This window comes from Gobio gobio (genome assembly GCF_949357685.1).
Source record: "Gobio gobio genome assembly, chromosome: 2".
NCBI lineage: Eukaryota > Metazoa > Chordata > Actinopteri > Cypriniformes > Gobionidae > Gobio > Gobio gobio.
Genome location: NC_137098.1, coordinates 55,291,806 through 55,318,223, shown reverse-complemented (window position 1 = coordinate 55,318,223; position 26,418 = coordinate 55,291,806). Strand labels below are relative to the sequence as shown.

The 26,418-nt window shown below is 37.2% G+C and overlaps 1 protein-coding gene across 1 annotated transcript in view; it reads right to left on the bottom strand.

The window, feature by feature from the left end:
• Nucleotides 1-26,418, bottom strand: part of cemip (cell migration inducing hyaluronidase 1) — a gene marked incomplete at its 5' end in the record, with an annotated part of 78,934 nt that overhangs the window by 41,848 nt on the left and 10,668 nt on the right. The window contains 5 exon segments of the mRNA XM_079803938.1: nt 15,648-15,839; nt 20,316-20,463; nt 21,071-21,192; nt 25,561-25,656; nt 25,778-25,848. Of these exon segments, the coding sequence (XP_079660064.1) occupies nt 15,648-15,839; nt 20,316-20,463; nt 21,071-21,192; nt 25,561-25,656; nt 25,778-25,848 (629 nt within the window).

Here is a 26,418-nt window from a genome sequence, read left to right as displayed (position 1 = left end):
CATTCAACTAAAACTGCTTTACTATTGGTCACTGAAGCCCTACGGATGGTGATTCTTATTCTTATTCTCCTGGATCTATCTGTTATCTCCCTTTGACACTGTGAATCATCAGATCCTTCTGTCCATCCTCTCATCACTGGGCATCACAGGAACTCCACTTCACTGGTTTAAATCCTATCTCACAAGTAGGTCTTTCAGGGTTGCCTGGAGAGGGGAGGTATCCAAAGCACATACATTTACCACTGGGGTTCCTCAGGGTTCAGTTCTTGGACCCATCATATAGGCACATGATTTCTCCTACAATTGCTATGCTGATGACACAGCTCTACCTTTCATTTTAATCAGATAATCTCACAGTAGCTGCACAAATCTCAAGCTGTCTGGCAGACATCTCGGCATGGATGAAGGAACATCACCTGCAGCTCAACATGGCAAAAACTGAGCTTCTCGTCTTCCCTGCCAATCCGACTCTACAGCACGATTTCACCATCCAACTAGTTCATCATCAAATTACCCCATCAAGGTCGGCCAGAAATCTTGAAGTAATTTTCAGCTGACCTTCAAAGATCACATTGCAAGGTCATGCAGGTTTGCACTACACAACATCAGGAAGATCAGGCCTTTCTTTACTGAGCATGCAACACAACTTCTCGTCCAAGCCCTGGTCATGTACAGGCTTGATTACTGCAATGCTCTTCTGGCTGGACTTCCATCATATGCAATCAGATGATTCAGAGCGCTGCAACACATCTTGTCTTCAACAAACCCAAAAGAGCCCACATCACGCCTCTCATCATCTGTCGGCACTGGCTATCACTTACTGCTATCATCAAGTTCAAGGCATTGACACATCTACCACAGGCTCGGCACCCTCCTATTTGCACTCACTCTTACGAGTCTACATCCCTACCAGAAGCCTACGATTGGTAAATGAGCGGCGGCTGATGGTACCATTACAGAGATGCACAAAATCACTCTCCAGAACATTTTCATTCACTGTTCCTTGCTGGTGGAACGAGCTCCCCGCCTTCATCCGGAATGCAGAATCCCTGACAATATTCAAAAGACAGCTGAAAACTCTTCCGTGAGCACTTAAAAAATTCTATGCTTTCACTTTCCTTTAATCCCTTCCTATGCTAGCTATTGCCGCTCTGAGCAATATCTGAAGCTTTGTATTTTGAGCACTTCCTGTGTTTATTTGCCTCTTCACAATGAATCGCTTGTTGTATTCCTCATTTGTAAGTGGCTTTGGAGAAAAGCGTCTGCAAAACGAATAAATGTAAATATATAAAATCCATGATGATGAAGTGTTTGTAGTACATAAAGCGATCATAAAATTGTCATTAGGAAAATATAAGTAATATTATTATAATATTATAGAACACTAATTATTGGTTATTATTGTTCAGCATTGTATTTGATTTCTTAGCCAATTAAACCTGTCAATTAGTCAAAGGTCAGAAAAGTATTCCACTTGACATTTCTGTCTCCCTCACTTCTGAAATGATGGCTATGCCCCTGACCTTATTGCAATGCATTCCGGGATTGTTTTCTACAAATTTGGTCTAAAAGGAGGCATCTCAGAAGACAGAAAAATCATGCTGCCTACCTTTCTGAACATCCTTTTGTGTAGTAAGTGCACCTACGATGCCTTAAAACGCTTCCACTGTGTGATTCGCACACTTGATACAATCAAGCTCGTTTCCAACGCAGAGAGATATGCATTCAGACAAAAAAACACGCGCATTCGCTCAGCATGAAAGAAGCATCTCCATAGACAACTGAAGAGGATTAAATGAGTTTCCCCAGGGCTGGAAAACTGTCTAATGGCTTTTATAGCAGTCTTAAAGTGAGAAAGCGCCCTACATTTCCGCATCAGAGACAGAAACACAGAGAGACAAGCATTCGCCATTAATCTCCTGTGAGAGCATCATTAGAGCTGTATCAGCAACACGCATCTTTGCGTTCGTCGTGATGAATACACCAGGCGCTTTGTTTTTTATGACATCTTCCCTTGTTTGCCGTCGCCCACTTGCAACACAAACCTGCTCTAATGCAGGCAGTCGAGACAAATTAGGACCACGACAGATAATGAATGTGCGACCTCTGCTCTGCCGAGGCAGGGAGGTCTTAGTGCGTATACACGCACGTTTCAGAGCGCGAACACATGCGCATGCACACATTCAGGCCTTGATTTCTCAAGCAGACATGTATTGTGTGCCATTAAGGTCTTAATTACAGACTCTATTGAAAAAATTACCACATTCACACACACACCGGAAAGCCAGGGGTGCTGGCAGAAAGACCTACGTGAGCAGACTTTCAATGTGGAACGAGTTGTGTCCATCCTTAATTAGTGTGTGTGTGTGTGTGCGTGATGAGTCACAGTGACATGCCCACAAGCTAAGCAGACCTTGACCTGTACTCTTCAGCACCATCACATGGATATGGATATATAGAATAACAGATCATTATCTTTAATTCATTTATGGAACAAACTGTGTTCGAGGTGAGATGTTAATTCCCATTAGCCAGAGAGACCAGCTGAGAACAAAGACACTGCTTGCACATAATACACATGCAATTATTACCAAAATACATTTGCATTTCACACATTGTGAAGCTACTGCAATGGCTCATACTTACAGTTGTCTGAACAAAACACTAAGTAATTAACTTTGGCGTATAACTTGTTCTGAGCGCTTGTGATGCTTCAAATGAGGTGGTACTTTTCTAAGCAATTAGACTTCACCTGCAGGATGATATAACTGGCCAGAACTGAAATTGAAGAAGGAAGCTGAGCCATATCTATAGTACAAAATATCAAAAGCTTTTCTCACAATGAACAGGAATTACTCAAAATCTTAAAGGACAGTGTCCATATTGTCAATTTGCAAATAATGATACCACATCTGTTTGTTTGATGTCTATTTTGGTTATGTGACTCAATGTGACTTAAGAGACAGTAAAAATGTATACAACTGTTTTAATGTTTGGGGTCAGTAAGAAAGTAATAAATAATTTTATTCAGCAAGGATGCATTCATTTGTCAAATGTGACACTAAAGACATGTTACTAAAGATTTCTATTTAAAACAACTGTCATATCTGTTTGTGTCAGCTTGAAGTTGATGAGTCTCATGCTTGTCACATTAAGTCCACTGAAGGAGAGCTGGAGTTGCGAACCCAATTGCAGTTTATTCAGTTATAATTAATACATTTATATATAATACAAAATAATACAAAAATAAACATGACTTGACAAGCATGAGACTCACTAAAAGCAGTTTGACACAAACAGCTTCCTATTCATCGTTTTAAATTCAAATACTATTAAACAATATTTATGTTTTTACAGCATTTTTAATCAAATAAATGCAATCTTGTTGAGCATAAGCGAATCCTTTTAAAAACATAAAATCTCTTCCTGACCCCAAAACTTAGGCAGCGGCTATTTGCACTAAGTGCAAATATCGATAAAAAATATCAACTAGATTCTAAATAGTGAAAATTAATTGATATTTACACTAAGTGTGAATAGCTGTAGATGCTATTTACAAAGTGAAAATAGTGATATATTCTATTTACACCATGTAAAAGTAGCAGTTCTTTGCAATATGTGTAAATAGTAATTAGATGCTATTTATTCTTTATTTTGACAGATACATACTATTTGCACTATTTGATGTGATATGTGATGGGGAAAAAGGAGAAGAGCGAGCTCGGCCAAAGTCGAATTCGAACCCAGATCGATCTCATCAAAACCTTTTTCCACAAGCTGTACGCTCTACTGACTAAGTCACTGAAGACATTGAAAAATGTGCATATTTTTTTTATCTTGTTTGGCCCAACCAGGCATTGTTAGGCGGAGCTAGTGCAAATAGCACTTGCCAACAAGGCACACTTTTTGCCCTTGGTGTAAACTGGTGGGAAAAAAAGACACTGTCAAACTTATGAACGTTTTTTACCGACTGATCCTGATGTGCAAAAATCAGATTTAAATCACATACTAAAAAGTCAGAATTAATGTGTTTGCTGTTCGGATTACAAACAACTAAATATATTTGAGTTGGAAGTGTCTGGACATTGAACCGACAGCATATTATTGGGTTAGTTACTTGCAATTATGCATAATTTGCTGTTATTACTATAGTAAGTACATGTAGTAACGTGTAATTAAGTCACCTTAAAATAAAGTATTACCTATTATTTTATGCTATAAATAGCTAGATTCATTAATTTTCTTCAGAAAAAAAAAACAATCTAGTTTTATTTGTGATGTTTTTCTATGTATATACTGTATGCATTCATTCCCGTAGCTTAAATGCGATTAGAAACATATCAAGTCGCAGGTTTGATTATCAAAGAATGCATGTAATGATAAAATGTACAGTTGGAATGCACTATACTGTAAGTCTATTCAATGCACATCTATTCAATGTGTGCCTTTTCATCTGACAGATGTTTATCCAAATATGACAATTAAAATAGAAGATGCTTTCCAGATGATGCACAACTTTATGCATCTATGGACATCTCGAAGGGGAACAATTATTTGGATGTATGACGCAGTTAAAAACCTTACTGACATAAATATATTCACATTACATAGCCATGCACATCTCATTATGATTTGGCAATGAAAAAACAAATGCCAGCATCTCCAAAATGCAATGGCTTTGTACAATTAACTGTCATGGTTTTGACAATGTGATAAAGACAATCGTCCAAGTGAATCAGCGCTGTTTACCTGCACAAATCCCCTCGGAGCAACAAGCAACTTATGCAGGGACAGGAATAGACATTATTGGGGTTTAATAAACAACAGCTTTGACTGGTAGCATGAGTCACTCCGCTGAAGTCTTAAGGAACGAGAAAGGAGCTGACTTGGCTCTTAAAATAGAACCATCCCGTCTGCCGAACGGAGAGCTGTCACAAGAAATTATGGGGAGACTTGACTATGAGCAATCAACAATGGAACAGCTGGAAATGCTTTTAGTGATGTTGAAAGTTGTTTTGAAGAGAGACAGAGAGTGAGAGATGAAAAGACAGATGGGAGACTAAAAGAGATAGATAAAAAAGAGTGAGAAGTTTGGAAAACAACAACTGATTCTGAGCAACAAATTGAGATAGATGTTTTCCTTTACACACAAGCACGTCATCCAGAAATTGTACCTTGCCCCCATTAGTGGACATGTTCACTTGATGGACAGTTATGGTTATCGTTTCCACCGAGCAGTGCGGTACGTTTCAGTACAGTAGGCTACAGTACGATTCAGGACCGTAAACCCTGATCCGTCTTGCGTTTCCACCTTCAACAGTACCCTTATGATAGGCATGGTGTAGTGTAGCAGAGGCGGACAGTAGTGAAGTATTTTTACTTTCCAAGTAATTTTATTTTTCAAGTATATGTACTTTATCAGTGTTCTTCTATGGAAAAGTTTTACTTCACAACATTCCAAAACATAATATTGTAATTTTTACTGCACTATGTTTCATATTGAATATCATTTAATACTTGTTTATTTACATAAAAAATGTAGTACTGTATACTTTTACTCAAGTAAAAGTAAGAAAGTAGTATTAAAGTAGTATTAAGTATTAAAGTAAAAAAACACACTTTTATTTAAGAAACATAGTGCAGTAAAAAGTACGACATTATGCTTTGGAATAAAGTGAAGTAAAAGTTTTCCAAAGAAAAATTGTGATAAAGTATACATACTTGAAATATGTACTTGAGTAGAATTTGAAAATACTTCACTACTGTCCGCCTCTGCGGTGTAGCAATCGATGTCATTCTTGTGTGAGGAAGAAAGCAACACAGTAAACAACAACGGACGACATACAGGAGATCTTGTTCTTGCTTCTCGGCATGTGGCTGTTGTCACAAGAAGGAGTCACACTTTGTTTGAGCCAAGGCTGCAAGGAAAAACACAGCCCGCGCAAGTGACGATTCTCTGTCAACCAATCAACGTCCTGCAGTGAGTCTAGCTCCACCCTTTAGTAATGGACTACTGTGCTAGGTACCCCAACGGAAGGGTGCCAAAAAAGTAGTACGGTACGGAATTAGGGTACCATTCACAACTTCTGACAATGGAAACGGCAAAAATTGCGTACCGTTTTAAACTGTACTGAATAGTACCGCTCGGTGGAAACAAGCCATTATTTAGTACTTTTGCAATCAACTGGCTCTGTGTGTCCAGGCAGTAATACCAGCAAACAGGAAGTATGAACAGAGAACTGAAAACCTCAAACACAATATATGACAACATACAACAAAGTGATTTTTAGTTTTCCTGAAAAAAATGTGAAACAATGATTGGGTAGTCTCGCGTTGCCAGACCTTCAGACTGACGGCAGAAGGTCTGGACTCTATCGGAGCTTTCATTGGTCAAGGACCGCCCAAAAGAACGTTTGACTGACATGTAACGCAACCAATCACAGTTTGTTTTGTTCCACGTCATGTTTATGGGCGTGAAAATGTAAAGTCGGTGTCCCTGCAATAACAGACCGCGTGCATCTATAAATGATTCATTCAAGGACGTTGTGGGAGTGTACTGCAAACAATGGAGGCGCAAATTGAACATACTTTTGAAAATCCAGCGTTTAGTCAATCCTGTTAAGCGCTTATTGTCACGTCGGCGTTCTTCTTCCACAAGGGAGTTTGTAGTCAACGAACGCTATAGAATGCAACACACTCGTCATGTGGACATCCTGTAGAATTCAACCAATCAGATGACGACTTCGAAACTCCTGAAGTGTTTCCAGATAAGTGTGCCATATGCATCAGGCGTTCAGCCAACGGTCCGTGGGCATGACGTCTGAGGCTGAGACTAATGATTGGGTGTCTAGGGTGGTTGCCGGGAACATTGCTATGCGGTTGTAAAGGTGTTTAGGTTTGGTTGATTTTAAGGGCATTGGAGCGCTTATGAAAAATGATTGGGAAAAAAATAACAGTGTTATTAAATGGGTATCAGCATTTAAAAATAACATTTTCTAACGCATTCAGCAAAAAAAAAGAACTTTAGTTTTGTGATGTTATTCTTTATCTTTGACTACTCGCGGCATATAAAAACATCTTAACCTTTCTTACACTATCACACAAAGATATTTTCTTTTAATCAGATTGCTTGATCTATGATTATGTGTCCTCTTTTAAGTATTTAATTTCTTTGATATGCAAACAATGTGCAAGATGGCCATAAAATATTGGCCTTTGTTCTCAGACATTTGTGGAAATCTGCAATAATCAGAATCAGAAAATAAAAACATACATTTAAAAAGCCACATGCAATCTACTCCCACATAAAGAAAACATGATGGTGCTGACAGTCTCTGAAAAGAGGAACTGTACTGCTGTTCCTTGACAGGAACAATTACACTGATGCCCCGCAACTTAATGCATGGAAAGAGGAAAATTCTCTTTGGAAAAACCTCAATGAGAAAGCTAAATGTTAAAGCAAAACTGCTTATTAAATATGAGTAATGCTTGGCAATGACACAGGAAGTAACCGAGCGTGCTAATTCCTGATGGAATTATGGATGCATGTGGTCGATTTGGAGACTAGCTGTGTTTAAATCAACATGCTTTTCATATCATACTGCATATGACCTTTTACAGAAGCACAGTATACAGGCTTATCCTATCTACAGTATTTTGGTTTCTATAATAGGCAATTTGGGGATTAAAACTGCTGTGTAAGCAACTTTTTCTGGGGAATATCACAAATGAAATGTCCCTATTATCAGACAGATATCACTGTGTCAATGGTGTCGTGAGAAATCACACCTGCCCTAGGCTCTCTAAAGAGCAAAAAAAAAGAATCTGAGTGCAACCAGAGCTTGTTAGCCAATGAGAAAAACGTAAAGGATTTGCTGACATGTTTTGAAAAGAACGCTTTGGAATGTTTTGGAAAAATACTGAAGCAAAGCAGAGGTAGAGGTAGTTGCTACAAATGCTACATTCCATTCGAAGTCTGTGGAATATTATGTGGAATATATCTCATATTCCAACAATAAAGATGTTCCATTGCTCAACACTTGTATAAAGTGGAATACTAGCATTTGCTTTAGAGGTTTGGATATCAACAATCTCCTGGGGCCTTATTACAGAAACGTTCTAACTTATTAGAATCTTTTTAGTAACCAGTGTGATTTCAGTTAAAAGGTTAGTTCACCCAAAAAAGAAGATTTTGTCATTACTTTCTCACCCTCAAGTTGTTCCAAACCTGTATGCGTTTCTTTCTTCTGTTGAACACAAAAGAAGATATTTTAAAGAATGTTGGTAACCAGACAGTTGATGAGCCCCATTGACTTCCATAGTATTTTTTCAGACTACAGAAGTCAAAGGCTGCCGTCAACTGTCTGGTTAGCAATTCTTTAAAATATCTTCTTTTATGTTCAACAGAAAAAAGAAACACATACAGGTTTGGAACGACATGAGGGTGAGTAATTAATGACAGAATTTACATTTTTGGGTGACTTATCCCCTTTAAGATCTAATTTTGAATATTGAACTTCTCAGATATTCTCGTGCCCATTCACACAAACGCCGACAAAGCCCAAAATGGCTAAACACTAAGCTTTTAACTGTCTTAACCTCAAATTATCGGTCAGAAAATTAGCAAAATTTAAGCAAATGCACTACTTAAAAAGCCATTGCTGTTTCAGAAAAACATCAAAGACAGAATGAAGTCTTTCTAGCTGCTGGTATTGGTGAGCTATTTCTCTGTGAAAAGTCATTTAATGCTTTGGAGTTCAGGGGAATATTGCAGAATGGCTTGCTTCCCACAAATGAAAAGTTGTTATCTAAAGAGGAATGATCAGATGTTATTTTTCAACAAGACAATGCTCCTGCCCAAATTGCAAAGACAACCAAGAAGTGGCTCAAGTTTTGGCCTGGTCAGAGTCCAGGTTTAAACCCTATAGTGAATATTTGGCCTCACATTAAACTCAAACGAAATGGGAGACATTTTTCAACCTCTCATGAACTGTCTGAAGCCATTAACATTGAGTGGAACAACACTGACTCTTCTTCCCGTAAAAAGCGGTCTGCAAGTTAGGCTATTCCGTGCTAAGTTACTTTATATTTGTGCAATTCTTGCTAATGTCCTGACCAGTGATTTGTGATTAAAGTAATAAAGACCATTAAAAAAACACTAGATATTTTGCCTTTTCTTTTGCCCATGAGTGTATGTTACTTCTTAGACATTCCACGACCCAACAAAACGAGCACGCCGACGCATGCCAACAAATGCCTACAGGGGTAACACACTTTTCAGACAAAACCCTACGAAGTGTCTGTTGTAGTCTGCCGGTGCAGTGTGAATTGGCCTTGAGACTTAAGATGGCACGGTTCTGTAATACGGCCTCTGGCAACCAAACTGCAAGGATCAACAATGCTTTACAGGGCTAACATTTGTTATGCAGGTGTAATATTTTCTGCAGAAAAGCTTCGGAAATGCTTTATTGTGCCTGTAACAGATTTTCTTTTCATGCAGTGTGAGAATATTTACTCAACGATGCATTTCATTTGCTTAAAGACCATTTTTAGATGTTAAAATGCATCCAGAAATCCATCAGAAGTTATCAAAATGGCTAACTGCAGCTTTAAAATGATTACAGACAATGTAGAAATTTCTCACACTTTGTCCAAACATCTGTAATGATTTTCAGTGCAAAACATCACATAAGTGAATCTTGCTTCTATCTGGTTTAATTTCACGTCTGGCACACATCAGTAAAAAAACACTGAAAAAATGTGTTGTTTGAGGTAGAGATGAGGACGGGAGTGATGGGATCTGTCAGCAGATCTGAGTCATTGCACAAATAATAAGGGCAAATTGTTTAAAGAATGCCAAAGTACATTGTGTCCTTTCTGTGTGCAGAAGAGTTGTGCCTGCGCGTGTTTAGCATGAGCAGGTAATGGAAGGCTGCTCACGCCATGACGCTTTCAGAGAGAGCAATTATCACTGAGATTTGGAAGTTGACTGTAGACGTGCTTGTTTTGCACAATTATTTAACTGAAATCCGATTTTGCACGATTATTTAATTTGAAATAAATTCAAATCCTACTGCTCGTGGCACTTCAATACAATGCAAAAAATAAATAAATAATAAATGACATAGAAAAAATATATATATTCTCAGACAACAATTCATGCAATTTTGCTTTTCAAATAAATGTATCTTAAACTTTAACTTTATAACTAATATGATTTTTTACTGTAAAAATAAATTTAGAAAATTATTTGTTGTCAGTGTGGCCATCGATAAGTTAACCCCAATCAAAAACACACAACTGTGTGTGACCGACTGGAAAAGTGAAAGCAAGACAGATGTTTAAAACTAACCAAAATTAAATCATCTTTACAAGAACTTGATCAAAGACAGCACCACATCTATCCATAGTGGAGAAGTTAGAGAAATCTTTATTAAAAATATATTTAATCCAAAATCTTAATAAAAATAGTTCACTCTTAAAGTTAATTCAAGATGACATTGATTCACTTAGAAGGCAGCTGCAAGGCATTTAAGACCACAGTCTAATAAATGAAGCAAATATAGCCACTTCATAAATATGCTTTATCTAAATCCCTCATGAAATTCAAACCTGCCTCAATTCAACCCAACAGCTGCATCAGCAAATATCTTTATGTGCATGGAATGCACTCTTTCAGATTTAAATAAGTCACTCTTTATCCAGGGATGTGCCAATTGCAAATATCAAACTGAAAACTGTGAGTTTAAGGCGATTTATAGAACGTCTTATCTAAGTTTGTCCACTACTGGTGGGTGGACTCAAATCTCTAGGGACCTCACATTGAGCAAAGTGTACATGGTTATCAAAACAGTGGATTTACTATGGTACATATGCTGCATGCATGCATACATATATGGATTTAATATTTATGATAGGCCTAGTATATCATAATACAGATAGGCTGTGCCTGAAACCAAAGGCATGTTCTTGAAGACAGTGTTTCAGTGCACCATAACATCTTGTCAAAAGAGCTTTATATATAACTAATCGAATAATTAAAGACTGCAATGCCTATTTTTTGAAAAAAATGTAATCATAAGTTAAAAAAGGACATTTAGTGAAAACATGGATTTCCGGACAATTCCGTCAATGACAGAAAGAGTAAATAATTTATTCCAACCAACCGCCGAATCACACGCCCAGGATTGTATAATCAAAAGGATTAACCGGATTAGTGATTGAAGCCTTCAAATAACCTAAAAACATGCTTCTTACGGACTTATCGAAATTAACTGGTTTCATTTAATTCAAATATATTACTTATGACATCCTGAATAAAAGTTACAACAATAAAAGTCATTTTTTTTAGGTCAGATCTACAACCACTTTTCACTCACTGGACCAGAGAGGGCAGGATTTCAGCCAGTGTTCAACCAGAAAATAGTGCCTTAATACCTGCGGTGAGCGAGATGGGAGGTTTGATGAGAAAGAAACCTTAGGAGGAACCAAGACTCTGCTTTGGAAACAAAAGAGTCTCTCCTCTCAAACAAGAGTGAATCCTGCAGCCATTGAGGTTCTGCTTCAATGAGTGACTGAGGGAAGGTTTGCTAGCCCACATCTTTGCCACAATAAACCTGAACTAAAAAAACAAAAATCAATGCCAATATTGTGCTGAGAACCACTTAATCTTCTTTGATAGTTTCTTGGAAACAGTGCTGTCAGAAAGCACCCCATTGATTTCCGCTCATTCCACTGAGCTGCAAAGTCATATTATTTGCCGTATCCAAATTGGATTTCAGGAGAATTCATGAAGAATTAGATAGAATTAATATATCCTCAGAGTTATTTTGCAAATAAAAATCTGAAAATTAGCTGGGTTAGGTTGTCTTGAGAGATTACATCATGTGTGAAAACTAAGTGAAGCAATGCATCTCAACTGGTTTTACTAATCCTAACTAAACAAAGTGACCCAACAAATTTGTTTAGCATCTTTAAAATCAAATATTCTTCCTTTCCAATCCAATCCATATTTAATCGGTGTCAACTGCACAATAAATATCACTTTGTTTGCCATTCTAAGGTCTAAGTTTAAAAAGCCAATCAGTCTCGATGTCACAAAGAAAAATGAGCTGCCAGTGGAACTTCGATATGAAGAAAACCTAGAGAATGTGATAGAGATTGGTATCATTTTGGCTCTTCCTTTGAGATCTGTGATGCTCAATGTAGCAAAATGGAAAAAATGGCACAAAGCCCAGAAACATCTAAGATCAGACCATCCTACCAAATTGAGCAACTGAACAAGAGGAGCAATTGTTAAAGAAATGAACAAGACAGCAGCTACAACCCTGACAGAACCGCAGAGCTTATTGGATGAAATGAGAGAAACTATCCGACATCACCAAACGTTCCAACACTTCAAAACAGATTCTCTTTGAGAGCGGCTAGAAAGAAGCGACTTCTGGGAGAGGCTAACATTAAGTCAAACCTGAAGTTTGCAACAAGACATCTAACAAGACCGGCAATCTTTTGCAGCCTGATGACACTAACACTGAGCATTCTGGTCTGAAAGTGAAGTACTATATTTAGTGAAAACCAAACCACCCACGCAACACCATTCTGAACCAATGAGCATGATGGTCAGCAAACAGAGAAATGCGTTCAGAGCAAAATCATCCTCCAAAGGCACAACGACCCCAAGCACAGCAAAAACTATGGCTCGGCTTCAAAACATAGTGTCGCCTCGCTGTTTACTGCCTACATTTACAAGCTAATGCTTTGAAACTCTAAAAACCAAGAACTGTACTTTTATGTATTTTTTAAAAGAAATGATAAAAAAAAAATTCCAACAAGGATGCATTAAATTAATCAGAAGTCACAGTAAAAGTAAAGACATTTAAATTGTTACAAAATATTTCTATTTCAAATTAAAGCTGTTCTTTTGAACTTTCTATTCATCAAAGAATCTTGCCAACAAAATCAAGATTTCAACATTAATAATAATAATAATAAATGTTTCTTGAGCAAGCAAATCAGCATATTAGAATGATTTCTGAAGGATCATGTGAACTGAAGACTGACGTTATGATGTTGAAAATTCAGCTTTGCATCACAGGAATAAATTACATTTTAAAATTAGATTTTGAAATCTCTATTTTAAAATAAAAAAAGTATTACATTGTAATAATATTGAACAATATTACTGTCTTACTACATTTTTAATCAAATAAATGCAGTCTTGGTGTTTAGCATAAGAGATTTCATTTATTTAACACTTTCTTTTTAAACAACTAAATAAAAAATTAATGATAATGAATTAATTATATTTTAATCTGCATTTAAATCAGTGTGCACACAATGTTTTTATACTACATATATTAAAAGAAAATTCCAGGTTCAGGACAAGTTCAGCTCAATCAACAGCATTTTTGCAATGTTTTTTTTTTTTTTGTAATGGCAACAAAGTTGCAAAACTGGAAATGTTCACAGACAATCTTAGCAAGTAATATTTTTCCACACAAAACCCATAATAACATGCACCAAGTCTATAATTCTAAAAAATGCCTTAAGATGGAACCTTAGCCTAAAGAAGTACACTGTCTATATCGGAAGCATGCCTATAATGCATTAAAATGCTGTCAATGTAGGCAGCTCAAGAGGTTTTGAAACAGAGCCTATTAAATAGCTTGATAAAAGGTTAGTATTCTGGAAAGGCCCAGCTAGACTTCACAAGCTTCAATCCAATTGAATTTGTGGTATGACTTGCTGAAATTGCAGTCCAGTGATGCGCTACATCTAATTTTGAGAAAATAATTTTAGCATTAAAATCAGGAGGTGTAACGGGAAAAAATTCAATGGAGGGAGTACTTTCCGAAGGCTCTGAATGTCAACCACCACATCATTGTTGGGGTAAAATACCTGAATATAATGAAACCAATAGAAGATAAACACAGATCAACTATAAACATCAGAATGAAAAGTTCTCACGCACACTTCAGCATCAAAGTTTTCCACAACAGAGCTAAAGTCATCTTCACTTTTGAGTGCGATGTGCTTTCCTGAATCTGATGTAAGGCATTCCAAACCCCCCGGAGGACAAGGATGAAGGGATTTTTACAAGGAGTTTATTTGAAATTCGAACTCTTTGTGCCAATGAGGAAGCGTTTTTTCCTAACTGCTGGAGCTCAACATCTTCTCTGATGCAAAATTTCATCTAATGCTTCCAATCACCCAGTCTTGGTAAAATGCCATGATGAAATCCTGTTGACAGCACTGAAGTGTCACAAACAAACACGGCAATCAGCTAGCTTTTATTTCAGCTACACTTTATATCCACATGTCCCTGTTTGTGTTTTTTTGTAAGTGCTGCATAATACTAAACAACAATGTGCATAATTATTGTGTGTAGGTGCTTCTAATTGTTAGCATTGCTTGCTAATGCAAAGTTCACAACACATTGGTCCACTGACCAATCAAAGCACATCGCCGGAAGGAGGGGCTTCTTAGACCGGAACTAAACAAAGTGTTACTGGCAGACTGTTTTTTGAACATTCAAGTATAAAAAAACCTGTTTTAGTTGACTGAAAAACTAAATCAAGACTTTAAAGGGTTAGTTCACCCAAAAATGAAAATTCTGTCATTAAATACTTACCCTCATGTCGTTCGACACCCGTAATACCTTTGTTCATCTTCAGAACACAAATTAAGATATTTTTGTTGAAATCCGATGGCTCAGAAAGGCCTCCATTGGCAGCAATGACATTTCCTCTCTCAAGACCCATAAAAGGTACTAAAGTCGATGTTAAAAAAGTCCATCTCACTACAGTGGTTCTACAATATAGTTTATGAAGCGACGAGAATAGTTTTCATGCGAAAAAAAAACTAAATAACGACTTTATTCAACAAGTTCTTGTCTTCTGTCTGGGCTTCCGGCATTCTCATAGATATGTATACGTTGAATTCTACATTGAGGTGCTTTAGGTCTTGGCGTAGTTCTCAAAATGGTGCTAAAGTGTGCATTTCCTGGATGCCGAATAAGTGCACGTAAAAGTGCCTTATCTAAGCCGGCTCTATGTCATATTCTCACGCATGTGTCGTGGTGCTTCGTGAGTTCACGTCAGAGGACCAGACGGAAGACAATAACTTGTTGAAGAAGTTGTTATTTTGAATTTTTGTTTTTTGCGCACAAAAACGATTCTCATCGCTTCATAAAACGATTGTAGAACCGTAGTGAGATGGACTTTTTAACGTCATCTTTAGTTCCTTTTATGGGTCTTGAGAGAGGAAATGTCATTTCTGCCAATGGAGGCTTTTCTGAGCCACCGGATTTCAACAAAAAGATCTTAATTTGTGTTCCGAAGATGAACAAACGTCTTACGGGTGTCGAACGAAGTAATTAATGACAGAATTTTCCTTTTTGGGTGAACTAACCCTTTAAAAAAAACCATAAGAGGTCCTCTTTAATAACTGTGCATTAAAATATAATCATAGATTTTATGTTAAAAAAAAACGTTTTTTGAAAACGGGTGTCTAAACTTTTGCACACTAAGTGGACTAAAGTCGGTGGCACAGTGGATGCGGCAAATGTACGACAATGGTCTAAAATTTGGCTAATAATTAGGCTGAATTTCTTTACACCTACAGTGAGGAATTTCAGAGCTATAACCGACCTTCCACTTTGATCTGGTTCCTCGAGCAAGAGGGACAAGGCAAGATGCTGAACTCCTCAGCCTGGTGCATGGAATAGTCCGTGCTGGCCACCACGATCCTGTCGCCCAATGTCCAACCCTGAGGTTCTTCCGCAAGCTCCAGAATACTGCAGTTAGACAAGGTGTCTATGGAGATGGAAGCCTGTGGACGCACTGTTGAAGGACACAACACACATATATTTAGCATGCACTGATGCACATATGGTCAATAACTGTCACGATCTATACGAAGATTTATATGCAGTGTTAGTCTAATCTGATCTGAAATCCATTAAAGATGCATGAAATTGTGTGCATGAATTGCATTTTATACATGACCAGTCAAACACTTGACTGAAACATTTCTCCTGACCAAAGATATTATTATCAACTTAGTCATTAAATGATTGATAGAAGACCCTAAAAAAAAATGACACATTAATCAAATCCAGAGACATTTAACAAACGTAAAGTCATTGTAAGCAACAAGGTCACATGATGACACAGCCATATTCCATTGTCTCTACATGCCAGCATTAATTTTTATATTTATGCATTGACAGGTGCTTTTATCAAGAACAGTTAATTCAAGCAATACATTTCATATGTGTTTCCTGGGAATCAAACTCATGTTCTTGGAGTGCTGGCACATCTTTTATGTATTTTTGTCCCTTAGAACTAAATGCATTAAAACTGAAGCAATGCATTTTGAAAGTATGATCAATAATAGGCTATTTTTATCATGCATGCCTCTTTATGCATGAGAAAACGAGTAAATGTTATCAATCAGTTCATGTAATGGTCACAATCAGTCATAATGTGACAAGAATTCTTTAAAATGTCTTTCATAGAAAAGATAGATAAAGCATTCTGACTTGTAATCAGATGAAGAAACTTCCAAGCTATGTGGCAGCATGTTAGCAATTATAGAATGGCATATTATCAACTAGCCTGGGCTGAATTTACAGACAGACAGTGGTTTAGATTAACACAAACCAATTTCAACCAATAAACATGATGTACCGAGCCATTTTTTGGGGGGCCTTGAAACATGTGACTGAAAAATCCAATACATTGGTAATTTCTGTGACCTCTGCGTTCTGTTAAAATCATTGACAGGAGGAGCACAAAATGTGACACGTATGGGATTTGGCCTGCAATCTTTGAGAGCCGTTTAACTTGATTGACAATAAAATGTCTGTTTTGGTGCACTTGCACACTCCAGATTATGTTTAGCGGGAAAAAAATCAATGATACAAAACTACAAAGTGCGGGAAGTATATTTCTGTCATCCATTTTTGTCTAGGCCGCAAAGTGCACACTTTATTTGACAAAAAAGCTGAAGTTGTTTACCAGAAACTGTCTAAGAGGGCAGGGCTGACATGAGCTCTTGAGGTCATCACAAATCACTTATAAAGGACTTCAGAGCTTTCGCTCTGAGTTTTTACAAAACTCTCATTATGTTTGACAGACTTTACTTCAAAAATGAACGTCTTGGTCAATGTTAAACATCGTGCACAACCAAGTGTGCCACACAAGTCCTGAAAAGTGAAGCCAAAACGTTTCCATCACCCCCAGGTGGCTGGATGCAGTAGAGCTCATAGACCCCGCCCTCTCATTATAATCGAATAGGATGTGAGACAAACTAAACAATCAAATTACACTTCAAATACATTTTTTCCAAAGATGGTTTCTGTCATTTTAGGTAGTTTTTATCATGCTGATGTTCAAGTTTAAGTGTTTTTTTTAAAGTGTCTAAAGTTTAAAAGTGTGTTTGGTTTTAGTTAGTTATTTGATGCTATAAAAAACGGGGTGTGTCATCATAATTGACAGCTGAGATTGACAGCTTCCCTGAGCAAAGTAGTCTCTGGGGCACCAACAGGTGGGCTTTCGAAGGGAAATTGGAGCTTCAACGATAATTTCTACATTTCCATAACTATTTATTTCACGCCGACATAATGAGGTTTTTCCTTAGTAAAATGTGCTAACCATAGACTGTAAAAAAAAAAATGGACGACGTCCATTCACTCTCTTCCATTGTATATAAGTGAAGCCGCCAATGTCCCAATATGGCTCTGACATCTTGTGCTGATTCGGATCTGAATCTGCGCAGTAGTGAGCGTGAAGTGGAGCCGTGGTATCAATGCCCCGCCCACACTCCCGCAGAATCGGTTTGTACAGATTCATTCAGAACAACTCAACAATTATGTCGTTCTGAAATAAACAGTTGGACAGGAAATGTAGAAATTAAAGTTAAAATTCCAATCTCCTCCCGAAAAAAGTCCTTTGGTGCCTCAGTGCCTACTTTGCTCAGAAAAGCTCAATCTCAGCTGTCCATCATGACGTCACACCCCTTGTTTTTACATGGAGAGGGCAGGGTTTGTGACCTATACCGGGACTAACCACCTGGGGGCCATCGAAACGTTTTGGCTTCATTTTTTAGCACACTTGGTGCTAACCGATTCGGGAGTGTGGGCGGGGCCTTGATAGCGCGGCTCCACTTCATGTTCACTACTGCACGACCCGGTCTCCATGATGTCAGCGTCATATTTGGACATTGGCGCCTTCACTTTTCTACAATGGTAGAGAGTGAAGGTGCGTAGTCCATCTTTTTTTACAGTCTATGTACATAACCCATATAATTTGTGTAAACTTACATGTTTACGAACAAAAGCAGGACATTCGATGAGAAACAAAAATGTAGGACGGGACTAGATTTTATCCTTCAAGAATTGATTGGTAATTTCGTTGGTAAGGAGAGAGGCTACGTTCACATCGTCGTTTTTTGGGATTGACAACAACTTTTACTTACAGTCCCATTAATTTATGTCCCATTAAAGGGATAGTTCACCCAAAAATGACTAACCCTCAAGTTGTTCCAAACCTGTATGAGTTTCTTTGTTCTGCTGAATACAAAAGAAGATATTTTGAAGAATGTTTGTAACAAATCAGATAGAGCAACCATTGACTACCATAGTAGGGAACAAAATGCTATGGTAGTCAATGGTTGCTCTATATGCTTTGTTACAAACATTTTTCAAAATATCTTCTTTTGTGTTCAGCAGAACAAAGAATTTAATACAGGTTTGGAACAATTTGAGGGCGAGTAAAGGATGACAGAATTTTAATTTTTGGGTGAACTATCCTATTAACATGGCAACTCTCAGCAATGCTTTTTATCTGTATGATCGGCAATGGGAGTCAAGTCTGTATCCTCTTAACAGTAAGTAGCCATAGCGTAAGTGACCAAAGTAATATCGAAGATGACGACGTCCATAAAACTGTAAAGTCTTTTCACTTTTGACACGACAAGAGTCCAATCGAGCCACGAGTTCATCCATCTAATCTCGACAGCAGCATTTATACCTGGGTGGAGATCAGAGCATTTGAGTCGTGTGTAACACACAAAACTGACGGGAGCAGCTCCGAACGGTGGAGAACAGTGACTGGATCTAAAGCGTTCATATCCCGTTTGATGTAAGTTAACAAAACCACACATGAAAACCTGCAACACAGTAGACACACGTTTGTGCAGCGCAGAAAGGCTGTCTGGCACGGTGTAGTGACAGCCTGACAACTAGTTGTCCAATCCGGTTTGGTTCACACGACACAGGTTTTATGAGAATGCCGTTGTGAAAATGTATGGGTGTGAGTTTGGTTAAAGAGTGTGATTGTCACTGCTGTAAATAACAGAACTGTGCTGTGAACATAACCGTATTAAAGGACTCAAATACAGAACTGACAACCATATTGTGCTTCTGTGTGAACTTGACTATGAGCCCAAACCCAAAATTAAAACTCAAAAACAGAGAAATAATGCATCCAAGCTGAATCTAAAAATACCATTGATGTGAATTTCATCATATAGCTGATGACACATGTCGCTAATGAGTTATGAAAGTCTCAAGTAAACCCACAATGTAGTAAAATAGCAACTGTAAAACCATGGAAGTATAGAATGATTGATTTTATTAATTTATTAACTTTGTTTTGTGATTTGATTAATTTGATTTGATCTTTTTACTTAGTTAACAAATGCCCCTTGCTGTCGTCTCTATCTAAAGAATTCAGCACTAATCAAAGCTTCACAAATAATTTATGAATAGCCATATCATGGCTGTTAAACAGAATAAAACAGATAGGAAATATAAATTGATTAAATAAGTGCAGCCCAGGTGAGCATTACAGACTTTCAAAAACATGAAGAAATCTTACTGACCACAAAGTTTTGAAAAATGATTATTTGTCTGATTAGGCAAATGTTAGATGATTTTCTTTTTTTTCACATTTAAATCAGTAAACTCTTATTCTATGTCACTGTTTCTGCTGCACTGTACATTATAAAGTTTTAATAGTGATTTCACTTGCAGTATGGGAAATATACAATTGTTTGGCCAAATGTAACATCATATTCATGTTTGTTGAGACAATGAAAAGCAGCTATGCCATCTGACCCCAAGCATAGAGAGAGATATGCATAATGCTACCACTGTCTGTATGCAAAAGAGCAGCATGAGGTACATTGTTCCTAAAATCTCCAATTGTGTTTCATAAAATAGGTTATAGGGGTTTGGAGTGACATGAGGGTGAACAACTGACTGACTGAAAAGAGTTTCTCAGGAAGCGAAGAGCAGACTGCTATAAACATACCGAGCTTGCCGCACAGGAAACGCACACGGTAGTTGTGGCAAATCCCATCCACCTGCTCTTTGTTGAGGCATACAAAGCCATAGTTTCTGTCAAACTTGGAAAAGACTTCTCCTGTCATGTTGGCAGGGACGCTGTCAAGAGTTTCAGCCTGAAGGAAAAAGAGGACATTTTAAATATAGTAAAAGAGTCATCTCTCACATTCAGTACCATTCAAAAGTTTGGGGTCAGTACCCTAAATGTTATATTTTTATTCTGCAAGGGTGCATTCAATAGATAAAAACAAATATAACAACAGTAAAGTCATTTATAATGTTACAAAATATATTTTTTACATTTTTAACTTATCTATCATGGTTTCCACAAAAATATTAAGCAGGACAACCTTTTTTAACTAGATAAAAATAAGAAATGAGCAATGGCAACTGAAAATTCAGCTTTGCCATCAAAGCAATTATATTATAATGTTGTAATAATATTTCACAGTATTACTATTTTTTTATCAAATAAATGCAGTGTGTGATTTATTGAAGTATCCACAATATATAAGCCAATACTACAATTGTATTTGAATTAGGCCATTGTTATTGTTTCTGCTGTTTAATGCCTGATTTCACTTACAATAAATGGTATTTTTTGGTTTTATAAACATGCAAAACATATGTGAAAATTCCGTTTCTCAGATTATTTAGAAAAATAGAAGCATTTAGTAGTAAGCAATAAGTTAGTCTTCCATTCATCCAAACATATATGTTTACCTCAATATCAAGAGGGTTACTGCACAGACGCTCTGGAAAAGCTTTGTGGAGGTCGGACAGTTTCTCCCAGTCACCTGACCCCCTCTCGTCATCACGGTCAAACCATTCTGTCCATTCGGCCTCTAAAAACCACACAAACAGACACACAGATTAAAACGCAGGAGAACGCTGCCATCCCTCCAGCATTGCCCAACAAACAGACTCGTTGTAGATATTAGTCTCATTTACATCTTTAATCTTCCTGCTTTGCAATTCTGCCTGTCAAAGCCTATTTATGCAGAGATAATTGCAGTTCGCCCTCCCTGTTTTGCCGTCTGCACTGCCAATCCTAAAGGGAATTCAGCCTACTTCGGTTGCACTGCATTCAAATCAAACCAGAGACAATAAAAAGACACGAATGCCGTGCAATCGAAAAGACATTTCTCCTTCGCTCCCGCTATGATCAGGGCAGAAATCTCAAGTGCTCATGCTGTTCGGGGAATACTTGAAAATGATTAGGAGCTACAACAAATTATATAGAGCCCTCCAATGCAAAAGAGCTCTCAGAAACCACTCCAAGAGTGTGGTCAAAAATGTACTGTGTATTTTAACATGTGGGAAGTGAATTGGTGTCATACTGTAGTGTATATTGTACTTTACCAACGACTTGAAAAATCACTCCCATGCACTGTTCTGTCACTTGTTATGCACATTTTTCTTCATGCCTTTTAGCTTTGAGGCTAATCAATATAGCTTTGGTACTCCTAAAAGTTGCCCAAACAAGTTGTTAACAGATTTAAAAAAACAAAATATTAAACATTATTTTGAGACAAAACTATTACTTAAAAAACTATTAATGACTTAATTTACTAATCTTATTAATGTTGTTGACAGGGACTTCCACATATTTTTTGTCCAATGGAAAAAGTAGCAGATCATAAAGGCTATGATGTAAATTAAAGACTAGTTATATTCTTTTTTCATATGTCCCATAAACTAAGAAAAAAGTGGTGTAGGATTTACTTTGAAATCATTTTTTCTCAGAAGCTGCTAGAAAATGTCACAAATAATTACAAAGAAATGACAAGTTTCCTGAATTACTGAATTAAATGTGACATTTTGAAGTGGAGCTATTGAAATATTTTCTTGCAAATCATATTCCAATAATATTTTATTCACAACTTTGAAAAATCAGTAATTACAGTATATCAACTTCCTGTTTCTATAAGAAATACAAAAAAAAAAGAAATAAAAAAAAAAACTTCACATACCAATTATTCTTCAAATTGACAAATGAGAGAATTTCGAGTTTACAAATGACCATAAAAGACTCCATAAATTTCCCATTGAAGCAGGAAGTTGGGGCAGAAGAACTTGTAAATAGCCGGTAGCCTCTAGTTTGGTGCAAGATGAGTCATCAATATGTTTGATCCATTGCCAGAAGAAAAATGCACTACCGTTCAAAGTCTGGGTAAGAAATTAATTTAAAATTTGAAAGAAATTGATACTTTTATTCACCAAGGAAGCATATAAATTGATCCAAAGTGACAGTAAAGACAATTTGACAATGTCTTATAATGACTCAAAAAAATATATATATTTCAAATAAATTCTGTTCTGTTTTCAACTTTTATGGTAATAAGAAATGTTTCCTGAGCATCAAATCAGCATATTAAAATGATTTCTGAAGGATCTTGTGACACGGAAGACTGGAGTAATGATGCTGAAAATTCAGGAATAAATTACATTTTAAAATATATTCGAATAGAAAACAGTTCTTTAAAATTGTAATAATATTTTACAATATTGCTGATTTTACTGTATTTTTTATAAAATAAATGCAGCCTTTATGAGTATAAGAGACTTCTTTCATAAACATTAAAAATGCTCTCACCAACCCCAAACTTTTTGAACGGTTGTGTATTTCCATTAAAGCTCAACTTTTAGGAGTACAATAGCATATCAGTGATCTCAAAGCAAAAAAAACACAAAACTTTCATTTTGATTTCATGGGCCCAAACTTGTTCCCTGAATTCCAGAGTAAATTTCGCCCACTTTTCCCCATCTGTGCGCTGTAATCATATGGCAGGACTTTAATTCTACATCTAAATGAGTTCATTCTCTGCCCATAATAAGATCTTGCACACTTGTTAACTAAATTATCACTTTGGCGATGAACAAACAGATGGCATCTTCTGAATGGGGATGTTCTTTTGGACTGTGCGATTGAGGCGCTGGTTGAGGATGTACAGGTGTAAGTGGTGGGCTGGGTAATTAAGCTGCTGGGACTCGGGGGCAGACAGACAGACGCCACGCTGATTTTAGTAGCGTCAAGAATTGTGGCAGAGATTCTTACTGAGATCAAGATATTGGAGCAGGTGAACCAAATAGCAGGTGGAACACTCTTCAAGATTCATTTTAGCAGCATTATTTCATCGAGCGGTGAATTCAAGGTAATTGGGACACTTTGTCCAAGTCATCTCAATGGCAAAACGTGTCCCAATCACACTGAATTCACCTACTTGCACCTTTTGCTATATTTTTTGGGGGGTCTTCAGTGCCACATGATCCTTCAGAAATCCTTCTAATATGCTGATTTGCTGCTCAAGAAACATTTCTTATTATTAATGTTGAAAACAGTTCGGCTGATTAAGATTCTTTGATTAATAAAGTTACAAAATTTATTTTGAAGAAGAAATATTTTGAAACATTATAAATGTCTTTACGGTAAATTTTGATACATTTAATGCATTCTTGCTGAATAAAAGTTTCTTTAAAAAAAAAATGTTTTACTGACCCCAAACATCTTGTAGTGTATATGCATTTAAAACATTCATTATGGTAATATAAGCTAACTGGCTAAATGATCAGGTTGTGTTTTCCAGCATTTTTGCTTTCTGTGAGGATAGACAAAGCGTTTGGGTTACACTTTATTTCGATAGTCCACTTTAAACATTCTACTAACTATAAGTAACTTTGCAACTACATGTCAACTAACTGTCATTAGAGTATTAGTTGACTGTCAGTAGACTGGTAGGTTATGGTTAGGTGTTAGCGTTCGGGTTAGTAGAATAAGTTGAATTGTAGTTGCCAAGTTACTTATAGTCAGTAGAATGTCTGTTGGGGGACCAACAAAATAAAGTTTTAGAAAATATTAATCAGACTGTCTACAAATACTCTAATGACAGTTAGTTGACATGTAGTTGCAAAGTTACTTATAGTTAGTAGAATGTCTGAAGTGGACTATCAAAATAAAGTGTTACCAGTGTTTGTTGTTGGATCTTGTCGTATAACGGCTGGTTAGGATATACCATCAGGTATTAATAATGCCTGGAAAGGTTGGCACAGCTGGTCACCAGAACTAGCTTAATCAGTAGGACATCAAAAAGAAAGTCTACGAGATTTACGAGAGTTAAAGGAATACTTCTGCCTATTTCCATGTCATTCTAACCCTCTATTATTCATTCTTCCAGGAAACACAATGGGAGATGTTAGACAGAACGTCTGAGCTGTTTTTTTTTATGTCTCAAAAGTGGAGTGTGAATTATACTGCCAAGCTGCAAAAAGAAAAAAAAAACACAACATGAAATCACCATAAAAGTAGTCCATCTGACCAGAGGTTGCGCTACAAATAATCATTATCCTAAAATACCCCTAAAAAGCACTTGGTATTTTTTAATGTGACATTGATATCTTCTCTTGCAGGAAAAATAACTTGTTCTGCAAGAGCTTTTTTTTAGTTTTACCAACCATCGAGTTGTAGGTTTTGGGCCTTTACTGCTCTGACAATGTGAAAGAGAACCTTGGTTTAATGAGCAATAACGTATGAATCATTTCCCTGGACTACTCTTGGAAACTCTTTTTTTCTCTCCTCAAATCTTCTCACATCTATTTTCACAGGGACACTTTAAATTGTCTTTCCCCCCCTTTTTCTTCAGCTTTAATCTACTAGTATCTTTTACTGTGGGAATGTTTCTAAAGTAGGGAAACGTAATAGACCAGATACCCCTTTCTAATCTGTCAAAACGATGGAAAGTGTCAGTCAATCTTCTTCAAATTCAGTAAAGGATGGAACATTTTCAGTTAACGCAACCGCCGCATATGAACATACGCTATAATCCAAGTCCTCTGAAATCATGTGATTGCTTGTATTTGAGAAACGGATTGACATTTTGATCTGTCAGATCGTTTCGGAGTTTAACAGTTGCTATTATGCTGACCCTATGACATTTTTATTTATTGTATATAAAATATACGCTAGTCCCTGCAGATTTTCTGCTTATGCTGTTTTCAAAGCTTAACAGACCCTATTCTGCTCAACTTTTCCTATTGTGAATACAGAATATGACATCAGGGTGAGTAAATGATGAAAATGATTGAACTTTTCAGTGAACTTTTTGATTACGTTTTGCTGGTCCCCAGCTAGACCAACAAACTGGCATAAACCGATCTGGACCTGAAAAAAATGAGTCATGTGTGTGTTTTGCAGAGGTGGAGAGGCGTGTTTGTACCTTGAACCCACTGACTGATGGTGGTGATGGTGAAATGCTCTCCGTAACCTGAGTGAAACACCCGAGAGCTCCTGGCCTCAGACGAAGCCTTGGTTCCTGAACACACAAACACACACTAGCATCAGGAGACAGAAACGGCTCGCCTTCAAGATATTTCCTTTTTGTGCTGCTGTTTGCTTTCCATCGCTGAGCAAAGAAGTGGGCAAAAGAGGCTCACCCTGATAGACGGCATGATCCTCGACCGCTGAGGAGGCGTCCCCTTTGACTGTAATAAAACTCCACGGATGCCTGCAGAGACACACACGCACACACAGGAGAAAGAGGAAGATGAATGAGGGACAAATAAGTCTGAGGAGTTGGCCATGAATAAGTTGTCCCTTCTAGACAAACATTCTGACTTTCACTGCTGTAAATGATGTTGACTTAAGATGTGATTGGCGGCTCGTACTTCTCAGAGAGAACTGGGTAATTATAACGCTGGAGTTTCCCATAAGCCCCTGCTCCATTCTGAGATAAACAGCCTGACGGACACCCATCATCAGCACAATTTTCTTCAGCTAGACCAGACTGATGGGCCAAGAGGTGTCCAATTCTCCATCTGTCCAGCAGGAGTGCCCTCTGTGCATACGACGCCAACGACATGTGACGATGCAAAGATTTTGGGAGGAAATCTCACCACAAACAAAAGATATAAAAATAACACTGATCGACGCTCTTAAACTGACCCTAACCCATTTTTTTATTTACTTATTATGTTTATGCATTATGTATGTGTATTTGTGTGGTCAAAAATTCCCATAAACACACTCCTAAACCTTGTGGAAAGCCAGAAGAGTTGAAGCTGTTATAGCTGCAAAG